Consider the following 12,906-nt stretch of genomic DNA (forward strand, 5'->3'; position numbering starts at 1 on the left):
GCATACACATTGGCAAAAAAATCAAACAGGTTTGTTTATCACCTCAAAAAAAAAGTGGCTACACGCAATCACCCATTAGAGTGTGAGTGTATGCCTTACAAGAGAGATACCTCTCTTAAGAACATGAGGTCCCATAGCGTCCCATTCAAGGTCCAAGTATCTTAAGAACATGAGCTCCCATAGCCTCCCATTCAAGGTCGAAGCACTAGAGAGTTGACGAGGAAAAAGTAGTGCTCCAACTTTCGTGCCTCAAAATAAGTGCCCTAATAGAAAAGGAGTACGTGATCATCTCGAGAGGTGCGCCATGGCTCCATCTCGAGAAAAAGTGGGATGGGAAAAGTGCGCAGGTAAGCTCGTGTACCATGCAAGCTCGTGCATGTAAAACATATACGTTCTAAGATATAACCTAAATTTGTAGAAGTGTTGCGGAGCAGTTCTTTTTGTAGTTGAAGATTGAAGGATCGTCGACGTGCAAAATGGCTATGGCGCTCCTCGTGCTTCTTGTGCTTGTGTTGTGTGTCGCCCCGGCTATGGCTGCTCCTTCTTCTCACCTCATCTCGTCGCTCCCCGGCCAGCCCCCCGCTTCCTTCCTCCAATACTCCGGCTACATCCCCATCGACTCCGCCTCCGGCCTCAGCTTTTTCTACTACTTCGTCGAAGCTCAGACGGATCCCTCATCCAAGCCCCTCACCCTCTGGCTCAATGGAGGTCCCTCTCCGTTCCTTCCCTTTGAAATTCGTGTCGAAATGGCCTGGTAACGTTGTTGTTGCAAGCAGTAAGCAAATTCAGGGCCGGCGTCTTGGCGTCGTAGGGAATCATACAGCCGAAGTCATTGTGGCAATAACTTTTTGCTAGAGACTGGATCTTTGCTTGGCTTGTGTTAATTGGTCTTCGAGTACGACGAGATATCTTTATCGCCGGGTATCTTTATGCTGAGAAGCGGCTTTCACATGGTCTAATCAGCCAACTTAGGCCTGAAATGGCTCGACTATTCAAGGGGACGCTGTAGTCGACGTCCTCTCGAACGAGAAGAAAACGATTTCTGTGTGTTGTCTGTAACTGGCATTGTCGTTGTTGCAACAATTAGATAATTAATCTGCGAAGGATTCAAGTTCGTGTATCTGCAGGACCTGGTTGCAGTTCGGTCGGATATGGGGGCTTCAGGGAAAATATTGGACCGTTCCTCGTGACCAAAGAGAGCGGAGAGCTGATAGCCAACGATTTCTCATGGAACAGAGGTTCTGTCTAATAACAAGATTTCCGATTCTAGCATTTAACTACTTCCGCTCCGCAGCATAAACTTGGAGTGCTTGCATGAACAGTTTCCAACATGCTATTCTGGGACTTTCCGGCGGGAGTCGGCTGGTCTTACTCCAACACGAGCACCGACTTATACATCGCCAACGACACATCCACGGGTGCGGCCGAGAACTGGCAAAAGTTTGAAATTCCTTTGAATGTGTCACATAAATCGATCCATGTGTGAATGCAGTTGCGCAAAATTTCGAATTTCTGTGGAATTGGTTCGAAGCTTTCCCAGAGTACAAGGGGCGGGAGTTGTTCATCACCGGCGAGAGCTATGCAGGTACTATCATCCTTGTTCTTCTCGAGTAGATGGATCATTCCTGTTCTCTTCTTCTGTCTGCAAATAAATGGATCATTCCTGTTCTCTTACGCAAGTGTTCTTCGTGTAGGCCATTATGCTTTTGAGCTCGCAGCTGTGTTGGTGGATTACATTAACGAGCAAGCCGGCGAGTCTGTCTTCAATTTAAAGGGTCTAGCGGTATGTCGCCCGAAGTTCTTCTATTCTGGTGTGGATTTCTGATTTCTGCCGCTCCTCGATCGGACATTCTGTCGCTTTTTTTGAATGTATACTGTTGATTTCTTTCGATGTCGGGTGTCGATTTCGGATTGTGGATCTCTCCGTCGATCACTGATTGGACACTCTATACAGATTGGCAATCCGCTCCTCAACGGCCAAATCGACATCCCCAACAAGTTCTTCTTCGAGTGGAGCCACGGCATGATCTCCGATCAGACCTATGCAGCGGTGATAAACGACTGCAACTTTTCAATGTCCGCGGTGCCCACGAAAGCTTGCGTAGCAGCATCAGCCGAGAGAGATCGAGAGGTGACCGATTTCATCCATCCATACGACATCCTCATCGACGTCTGCCTCTCCCCTGACAACGAACAAGCCCGACGACTGAAACGATCCCTCAAGGTGCATAAGGCCTCTGTTTTTCTTTTAATTAACGAGCCGGTGTATTTCACCCTCCGTCACTCAAAGTTCCACGGGCAGATGTCTTTCTTAAGACTATGTTTTTCTCCTCCAAACAAATTTCTCTACATTCTTGCAGACTACCATTAAACAAGGATCGTATACACCCGGTGGACTTGACGTTTGTATGGACGACGAGCTAGTAGCGTATATGAATCTGCCGTCAGTCCAGCATGCTTTCCACGCAAATACGACTGGCTTGCCTTACCGGTGGTACTACTTCAACCAAGGGTATAGAGTCAATCACTCTCTCTTTTTCTCTCTCAAAGCCTCGGGGGCTCCTTCAATCATCAATCTTATGTACTTTTTTTACCTGGCAGAGCATCCCTGCTGTATGACGAGTCGAGAGTCTATATCTCCATGTTGCCTGTTCTAGCTCACATTCTCAAGGCGGGAGTTCCCATCCTCGTTTACAGGTGAGTGTTAATTCTGCTCTTTTAGTTTGCATGATTCAATTTGTCTTGACAGACAACCAGCCGGACTTGGCACGTGTTCCACGAGCTGTACTTTCTGAAACTATCTGGGTCACCAATTTGCGCAGTGGAGACCAAAACCCGTTCAGTGCGACGAGGCGACAGATTCATCAACTCTCAGAAATCATGAACCTGACCACGACTGTGCCTTATAGTGCTTGGTTCGAAGGAGGACAGGTAATCAATAAGTAGTGACAGTCGTGAAATCGTTCCCGCTCATTTGATTTTCAAGCTATATATTTTTTATCATTCTCTTCCGATCCTTGCACTTTGAATCTTTCCGCTTCATTCTTTTTTATGCTGAGACGATTCCTTCTTGCCGAAAATCTGTGGCCTGCAGGTTGGTGGATGGACGCAAGTTTATGGGCCTCTGAGCTATGCGACGGTGAGGGGAGCAGGACACATGGTGTCCTATGGTAAACCAGCTCGCGCCTTTACGTTGTTCAAGAGCCTCCTGGCAAGAAAGCCTTTACCATTGGACTCGCCATAAAGTGCGGGGGCGAAGGCAAGGACTCGACCATCAGAGCAAATAAGATGCATCTTGCCATACATCAAAACCCTTTTTCTCTCCCCGCCCTCCATACGTGCTTATAATGGGTGCAACCTTAAGATTCATTTATTAATGTGAGCATATCAAGTGTTGGCAAGAAATCTAGAAATTGTATAATCAAGTTTCTAAGTATGAGTATCAAGTATTATGGTGTTAACAACCAAGTATAAGAACACCCACCACTAGAATGAAGTCCAAATCTATAGAAATTCAGAGAGTGAACATTGCTACGAATGAATTGGTTATACTTCATTGATGAATACAATGCTTTACATATAGTTGTGCATGACGGTTACAAAGAGGCATATCCTCTGGAATCCGTGTGTGTGTCACTAGAATCGACTTGAAATCTCTAGAAATTGAGAGAGTGGGCATTGCTACGGATGAATTGGTTATACTTCATTGATGAATACAATTCTTTACATAGAGTTGTGCGTGACGATAACGAAGAGGCATACTCTCTCGAATCCGTGTGTGTGTATCTGGTGTGAATCGAGACCTTAATCGATCTTTTTTTTTTGCATCATACAGGATGACCAAGATAGCATCGTGAGCTGCCCCTAGGGCTTGCACTCAAGACCAGCACATATACACCCACATGTTTTAGCCACTTGACCTAACTTTGTCATCAACCTCATCTTGATCATTCTCTTCACAGTCATCCCCATGAGAGTCGTCCTCATCGCCATTGCGTTCGTCTCTTGGATCTGGATCTATTCGTCTTAATTGCCTTGGTCATTTTGATTGTCATTGGCTTGGTGTTGATCTTCGTGATCATCCTCATTTGGGCAATTTGGGTCTTTATGCTCTTCATGATTGCCTTCATCTTCTGGTGCAGGTTCATCTTGGGCATTTCCATCAGAACTTCCTTCAACGTCATTTTGGTTTCCAACATCCTTTCCTATTTCTTCGGCAGGCTCAGTAGTTCCATCTTAGTTTTATGCATCAGTAGGCTAATAATCATATCTTGTTCTGCATGCAACGTAGCCTACCAATACATACTCATGTTGTTTAGTTTTGTTATCATTTGCCTGATCCGAAACGCTAGGGTAGCATTTCTTCAATATCCAATATTCATCATAAGCTCCTTTGTCACCTAGACTAAAGGGTACGTCGATCGCTATGCACAAAAAAAGTGAATTCCTTTTTTCAATTTTGGATTTGACCCTCGGTCTTGCATACTTGACAATTAACGTGATCATTCGTCTTTGGAATTGATTTAGAGGCATTGAATAAAATAAATTTTCTATCAAACAAGTGTATCGCAATTTGGCCTTTCGTTGGCTGAAGGTTACTGTGTTTCTAGTTCCGTCAGTTCCTTCAATATGGGTTGTTGCAAGTCAATGCTTGCATTTGGATTAGCTTTTGTAGCATCTTGATTATCTTTATCTTCTTTGATTCCCCCTTCAATCTGGGACTTTTGCCTATTTGTGCGGGTCTTTGATTCCATCTTGGACAGATTTGTGTCCTTCTTGTTTCCTCTTTGTGGCTGGATGTGACCATGTGTTTCATGCCCATCTCTTGGGGCGGCCACTCATCATATGTAACCCTATCATGTGAGTTCAACAGAAGGATATTTTTAATTTCTAAAAATTATGAAAATCAACATACATAAGGTAGTATTTAAAATAATTTTGCAATTCTTTTTACACATTTGTACATTTTATTGTTGGAGAATTTACAGATAAGGGGTTTTACAAATACTTCTTGAACACACGTGATATAGAGAGGGTATACATAGAGACCCCCCCCCCCCCACTGCTATGTGGGTCTTTGTTTTTGCCTTGGACATCTCCTCATCTGTGAGAGATTGTGTATTTGATTACTGGCCGTCCATTGATTGGGAGTTGCAGCTATTTGCTCAAATGGACATTGAAGGGTTGTAGCGAAACAAGGTCACCTATGTCTTTCTTGTCAATGTGAAAGTAGTATTTGCAAGCATGGTTTAGCAGCTAGATGTAACATCTTGGAGTGCAATAATCATAGAATGTTCCCAAAATGAGCATGGCAAGAGGCCTTGCAACTATTTGCTAAGCTAGACATGCCCCTTTAGCATCATTGAGTTTGATTCTATGTCTTTCTTGTCAATGTGAAAGTAGTATTTGCAAGCATGGTTTAGCAGCTAGATGTAACATCTTGGAGTGCAATAATCATAGAATGTTCCCAAAATGAGCATGGCAAGAGGCCTTGCAACTATTTGCTAAGCTAGACATGCCCCTTTAGCATCATTGAGTTTGATTTTGTCATGCCATTAGAGGAGATACTACAAAACAAATTTGAACTATCATTGTATAAGAAATCGAAGAACGATAAAAATTGTAAAATGAAACAAATGGTCGCATAATAATAACATCGGTTTCTATTAGAGCATGTTCTAAAGAAATTTATCTTTCAGGGGTGTCCTAGATGGTATTTCATGTTGGCGTGCATTGTGTAAGAAAATAATACAACATCTATGCTCAACAGATAACAAGATCTCGTACACAAGAGAGAAAACCAGATAGTATGGAGAATCAAAAATTTGATTACTGTAGAACTGATACAATAGATGGCGCTGCCTCCCAACCGTGTGCTCCTATGAAAGAAGCTTCGATGGCAAGCTGGAAACAGTAGAGGACAAAGGCTGGATGTTAAGGAATCAAGGTTGCTGTAACCAGTGATAAAATGGGCTTCACGGGCTTGCTCTTATATAGCCACCAGTCGTAGTCGGTTAGACCCAATATGGTGACTAGCCCAGTCCACCCAAAACGGTCGACTGGGGATCGATCCCAAAATAGGACACCGACCACATGATAGAACCAGCCCACAGCCATCCGGGATCATCTGGGACTCCAAACGGGCCCTGCAACCCAAGAGTGGGCTGCCCCGGGAAATGCTCCGTCTACCCTCAATGCGGTCAGTCATGGGATGCCTTCCTGCACTTGCATGTAGCCTAGTTGGCAGTGTGCTAACTCCGTCCAACCATCAGGCCACACATGGCCCCCATCTAGTGTAAACCAGGACCTACCGGATAACCGAGCTACTCAAATGCCTTCTCCTCATATGGGGAGCTTACAAGTAGAGTTAGCTGGTTCCTGCGTAGTTACACGAGAGTGGAGCATTGATATCTAACACATTGGGATGTTGCTTTCATGAAACAATCATTTAAGAAAGAGGATATATATTTTTCATGTTTTTTGTCTTTTAGCATGTAGAACAACAATGAATCGCTTAAATAATAACAACTTTATGGGTATCTAATTTATCAAACTTTATGTAAAACTAATTTTAATTTATCGAGTATGGGCTATGTCCTTCTTGATGATTAATCTACTTGTAAATGTTGGAAGTGTCGCACTCACTTCGTCATAATCATCCAAGAAATTGTAGAATATGCCGCTCAAACACTGCTCTTACTCCAACACAGTCGCTCGATGTTTTGAATTACTCAATCACATGCACACCAAACATTTTTTAAGAAAAAAGATTGATGGTTCAGCCACCTCAAACAACCACCATGGTGGCCCTTGCTTGAGGCAAACCATCGTGATGGCTTGCACTCTACTTAAGCCTCCTCTATTCCATTTCATTTACCTTTAACACCTATTTCATTAATTTTGGACTTTTTGTGTTGTTTTTGGATGAAGCCCAAAAATCCTTCCCAAATGAAAACTTTACTTTATGAAAATATCCTTTCCAAATCAAAATTTTACTTTCTAAAAAGTTTCTTCCCAAATCAAAAGTTCACTTTGTGGCACTGTCATATTCACATAAAAATATTGCTTTTTCAATCTATACTTTTGCACCAACATGCAAGAATTTGAAATAATCCTATATTAGGAATTCTAGCTATATCTAAGTTATTTGTTAATTTAATTATTTTTAATATTTTTCCTTGACGTTTTTCCTTCCCAAATCAAAAGTTCACTTTGTGGCTCTATCATATTCACATACAAATATTGTTTTTTCAATCTATACTTTTGCACCAACATGCAAGAATTTGAAATAATCCTATATTAGAAATTCTAGCTATATCTAAGTTATTTGTTAATTTAATTATTTTAAATAATTTTCCTTGACGTTTTTCGTTGACATGATAAATTTATAAATCCATGAAAGGAGACTTAAATATTTCATGAAAATAACATTGTCACTCGGCAATATGCACAAAATTTAACAAAACTTTTAATAAATAGAAAGAAGACATGATGCCATAAGACCAAAGAGGGATAATAGCAATTGTAGCTTTATGTATATGATTACATTGAGAGACGTTGCTCTTAGCTAGAGTCTTTATATCCAAAATGATATAGATTGAACATATGTTTACAATTTAAATTGTTGCTCTTAAAGAGCCTCAATTCGTGCCATCTGCATAATTTGACACCCCATTGTCTTATTGCTCAATGTCACGACAGTCCCTTGCCAGTTGCCATCTGCATAATTTGACCTAGGCTTGTCTTGCCAAGCTTGCCCCCTGGGTGCATTGACTCCCCATTGTCTTATTGCTCAATGCGATAGTCCCTTGCCAGGTGCCATCTGCATTAACTCCCTGTTGTCTTGCCAAGCCTTGACCCTTGGGTGACATCCAGTGCAAAATACAGGTGCCATCTACATTAACTCCCACAAGTTATCTTGCCAAGCCTTGCCCCTTGGGTGCATTGACTCCCCATTGTCTTATTGCTCAATGTGATAGTCCCTTGCCAGGTGCCATCTGCATTAACTCCCTATTGTCTTGGCAAGCCTTGACCCTTGGGTGACATCCAGTGCATATTTTGACTCTCATTTGACATACGAGGTGATGACTCTGATTATAATTGTCTTGGATTGGCTCCTTGCCTAGTACCCAAATAAAATCCTTCTGAATCAATGGACTTCAATACAAAGCTTTAATCATGGACATTCTTCATTTGCGCTATCTCCTTCTACTTCCTCCATGGCGAGCATCCTTAAAAATTCGTGTATATGCAAAATAGTTTGCTGTGGTATTTTTATTTTTCCTTCTACCTCATATCCCATGTGCTTCTTTGATTTCTTTGCCCTTGAATGCCAAGACACTATGATTGTCTCCGTCGAAACTTGAGAGACTGCTTCATCATTTGGGACCCACTCCTTCATTATACAATTAGTATATAATGTGTTGTTATCCATATTCTCCTTCCTGCCCTTTGGCTCATACCATACCGCTGTAAATGCTGTAGCTCTCCCTTGGTCATCTCTTTGCACATCAACTACTTTTGCAACCCAAAACTTCACATTCTCATATTCATCATCCGATGGCCGAACCACAACAAAACAATCAACCTCTATATCTACTTGTGGCATAAACTCTCTCTTCTTCGGTCCACAATATGGACGTGGGAGTAATGATACAAAATCATTTTCAAAGATTGGAGCTGGGCGCAAATCGTTATGAACATTTGGCCAAAACATATTGCATTCTTCCTTGACATCCTTTGAGCCTCGCATTCTCTCAAGGTCCTTTATTAAATTTCGTGTCTTGTTAATTACAGTGGTAGTGTGTTCTCTCCAAGTAGGCTTCGAATCAGGATATCTCTGGAGCATTTCCTCTTTGTATGTAATAAATGCTTTTAATCCATCTATTTCACAATTAGACCTCTCATTAAATTTTTGTATAGGAGCCCATGTTGGATACCTTTCCTTGCTGGGAATTGAAGTTAAGAGACTGTAAGGTTCTTCAGGTTCCCATTTTGTATCATGAGAATACTGTTGCCATTGCATTACGGGTTTTTCATCTTTTAAAAAAAAACGAAAGTAGTGTGGATTGGTATGACCTGTCAATGCATCACCACCCGTTTGTATGAAAGGTAGAATGAAGCTCTTCCAATCATACATTCTTTCGAGCCTCTCACATACTGTACTTTCCTTACGACCACCAACTTGCCTGCCACATCTTCTTACCAAGTCATCTATTGTCTCCACATCCTTGCATTTAAGCTCCCTTGAGACTGTGCTAAAAACCTGATCGATATCCTCATGTGTATGCCCAACATACAAAAATCCACATTCGACCTCATTGAAGATTCGATGAGCAACTAGCATGGAGCAGAAGGCAAACATAAGTACATTCTTATTTTCTCGCCAGCAATTATCAGCTTGTATTCTCAAAGTCGGTGGCAGGCGACCTTTTTCTGCATGTACATTGCGAATTGCCTTCATAATAGATGTTACAACTTGATTGCTATCATGTAGATGCAAGGAATCAATCCATATATCTGCAAAGAACTTAATTCCATGCACTAACACTCCACATAGATGTGTCTTTAGAAAGTGCTTTCCTTGTAATTTAGGTGGAGTGGCAACAAAACGAGGCAATGTTGTTGTATTCTGATCCATGCCATCTACAATAAGGCACATGTAGTCATCAGGATGCGAAATAGCTTGCTCCTTCCAAAATGCATATTTTTGTCTGGAATGTCGAATAAGGTCATGATGAGATTTTTGGTTTTTTTTGTATAATTCCCTTTGATTTGGACATGTTGCACTCTCAATCGCTCGCTTTAAATCATCACAGACATTGCACTTTGACATTTTTTGCCTCCTTGGGATTTTAACATATCCAAAGTTCTTCTTCCAAAGAGTATACAAAGTATGAGAAGAAGCTACAGCATCCCCTCTTTGCCTTTGCTTTTCTGCAATAGAGTCAAATACTTCGAGCTTTGTCAAGCCCATTGGAAGGTGCATTTCAGTGATCGCGTCACCGTTAGGGAGTTTGGTAGATATATGGGGTTGAGGCAAAGCATTTTCATGTATGAAGTCTTGTAAAATTGCTGCTGCCCTGACAGTTGAGATTCTTGATTTGGACCTTCCTCTATTACCGTGAATGCTAAATTTGTTGCCGCACTTTGCCTTGGTGACTAAATCCCAATATGTACCATGGGATAATCCAGTAATATTGCGATATGCCTTATTGCAAATCCTTTTTCCATTTACGAGAGGTTTTACCTTTTGTCTTGAACTTAGCCTTTTATTGCCATTCTGAAGAAAGCAAGAGAGACTTGTGAGAAGGTATTCATTTCTTTCGCTTCCCCTTCTTTGCCACACGTGTCCTCTACATTCCCTGATGTCTGTAAGATCAATGAAGCGCATACATCTTCGCTTGCAACATAGATATCCCAATGCATTTAACATGTTCTCCCCCTTCATTACTCTCTTCCTCTTTGGTTGCTTTTGTGGATCTGCCTGGATTCTCTTTCTCTTCATGCATATGTATGACCGTTTTCGTTCCTCGTGCACATTGTTATCTGTATTTATGCACTTCTTCTCCTCACATTTGTTTGTAACCAAGCATCCATGATTGGTCGTTGCATCCTTGTTCATATCACAATCAAAGTTAAATACTGAATAATCCTCTGTTGATCTCATCCTCATTTTTAACATACTCTTAGGACCATTCAATGAATTCAATATTCTACGAGAGTATTGAGAACCTTGAAACTCTTCCACTCCTGAGAGAACATCACTCATTGGGACATCTTGCATGGCTTTCACAAATCCACAACCTTGATTGACACCAGGTTTGTTAATATGCATGAACTCATCCACACTTGACAAGACATCGCTATTGAAACCTTTGCCCTTCTCACTGTGCAAGAATTCATCCACCCCAGATAAGGCTTCGCTTCTAAAATCATTTTGTTTCTTGGAACCAATGAACTCATCCACTCCAGATAAGATGTCACTTCTATAATTGAGTATATTGAAATCATCCACATTTGAAGTGATAGAGCCTGGCACATGGGCACGCTTTTTAGGTCCTTTGATATTGTAGTATGCGTTGTCTTTATCATTGAAAACCACGTGCCTCTTTCTCATGTTTAAAAATTGCATGCTCCATCTCATATTCTTGCCTACCTCATAGTAGGGATCACATAAGGATGTTATGTTATCAACCATACCATCATCAGTGACTTTTAGAATCCTCATCTGCGCAAATGACCATTGCTCCACTTGTTCAAATCCCAATACTTCACCTTCTGCTACAATCTTATTTGCAAATGATCTCATTTGTAAAATGTCCCCTATAGGTAAAATCCAAGGTGGTGCACTTTGTATTCTTGATAATGTCTGTTGCATAAGTCTCATCTTTGTCCCATGCTATAAATGATTTGTTGGATGTATTGTAGGGCATAACATCTCCAAGTGTTTCCATATCTCCACATTTATACTTTAGCTCAACATGTGCGCTAAGAATCTTTGATACAGTAACTGCTACCTTATCTTCGCCAAGTCTTCGAAAGTGGCAAAGTGAATTGGGATCACTATCATGGATTGTAGCAAATGCAACTACTTCTCTTTTGCTACATAAAATCACATCCATCCCTGGAACAAAATCTATAGCCATCTCCTTTGTGAGAGTCCTTCGCAAGCAAGCTGCAGTGGCAACAATTACATAAATATTAGTCTCTTTTTAATAATGTACTTATTTATTATAATTTTTAATTAGTACTTAATTTATTAGTGGGAGAAGTTATCCGATCAAGTACTCATCAGATGGACATGCCAAGTTATCCTTTGCATGGTCAATCAAGCATTAAATACTATTTTTGCTCTAGTGTCATGCACATCCGTAAAAAAACATGAGCCTACTAGGTACATTATCCAATCAAGCACTAATGGGATGCGGGTGCCACTTTGCATGTAAGTCAATTCCACCTAGTTGAGGTGTACAAAAAGTGTTGTGCCCATCGGATATGCTTTGCATGGTCCATCGAGCATTAAATACTATTTTTGCTCCTGTCATGCACATCCATAAAAAAAACACGCTGCTAGGTGTGTTATCCGATCAAGTACTTATGCGATGGGAATGCCACTTTGCATGTAAGTCAATTCCACCTAGTTGAAGGTGTGTGCAAATTATTGTGCCCATCCAATATGCTTTGCATTGTCGATCAAGCATAACACACTATTTCTGCCTTACTGTCATGCACAACCATATAAAAACACGGCCATAGGTGTGTTATTCAAATAAGTACTTATAAGATGGGGGCTCCACTTTGCACGCAAGTCCGTTTTAACTACATTGAGGTGTGTGCAAAGTATTGTCACCATCGGATATGATTTGCATGGTCGATCACGCATTATACACCATTTTTTCCCTAATGATATGCACATTCGCACAAAAACACGCCATTAGGTGTGTTATCTGACCAAGTACTTATCGGATGGGTGTGCCTCATTGAGAACATTTCAATACCACCTAGGTTGAGGCATAAAAAAATTTTTGTGCCCATTCGATATCCTTTGCATGGTCAATCGAGCATCAAATACTATTTTTACTCTAGTGTCATGCACATCCGTCAAAAAACACGCTGCTAGGTGTGTTATATGATCAAGCACTTATGGGATGGGCATGCCACTTTGCATGTAAGTCAATTCTACCTAGTTGAAGGTGTGTGCAAAGTATTGTGCCCATCGGATATGCTTTGCATTGTCGATCAAGCATAAAACACCGTTTTTGTCTTAGTGTCATGCACATTTGTCAAAAAACGCAGTCCTAGATGTGTTATTCAGACTAGTACTTATCGGATGGGGGCTCCAGTTTTCACGCAAGTCTGTTTCAACTAGGTTGAGGTGTGTGCAAAGTATTGTCACCATCGGAT

The 12,906-nt window shown here is 41.2% G+C and overlaps 1 protein-coding gene across 1 annotated transcript; it reads left to right on the forward strand.

Annotated features, from left to right (window-relative positions):
* The first annotated feature begins 419 nt into the window (after window positions 1-419).
* Window positions 420-2,701, forward strand: LOC147886842 (serine carboxypeptidase-like 44). Its single transcript, XM_087394064.1, has 8 exons — window positions 420-708; window positions 1,128-1,238; window positions 1,323-1,418; window positions 1,493-1,585; window positions 1,695-1,783; window positions 1,955-2,224; window positions 2,361-2,512; window positions 2,602-2,701. The coding sequence occupies exons 1-8, from the start codon at window positions 477-479 to the stop codon at window positions 2,699-2,701; spliced, it is 1,143 nt and encodes a 380-aa protein (XP_087250190.1). The 5' UTR covers window positions 420-476.
* The last annotated feature ends 10,205 nt before the right edge of the window (window positions 2,702-12,906 follow it).

This window comes from Dipteris shenzhenensis, chromosome 23 (genome assembly GCF_047967505.1).
Source record: "Dipteris shenzhenensis isolate YYH24624 ecotype China chromosome 23, Dip_SZ_1.0, whole genome shotgun sequence".
In the NCBI taxonomy this organism is placed as follows: Eukaryota; Viridiplantae; Streptophyta; class Polypodiopsida; order Gleicheniales; family Dipteridaceae; genus Dipteris; species Dipteris shenzhenensis.

Bases quoted from the DNA above. Each gene is read 5' to 3' on its own strand.
- LOC147886842 (XM_087394064.1), top strand. From the start codon at position 477: ATGGCTATGGCGCTCCTCGTGCTTCTTGTGCTTGTGTTGTGTGTCGCC. The intron at 2,225-2,360 runs GTGCATAAGGCC...ACATTCTTGCAG, and splicing joins GACTGAAACGATCCCTCAAG to ACTACCATTAAACAAGGATC. The intron at 2,513-2,601 runs GTATAGAGTCAA...TTTACCTGGCAG, and splicing joins TGGTACTACTTCAACCAAGG to AGCATCCCTGCTGTATGACG.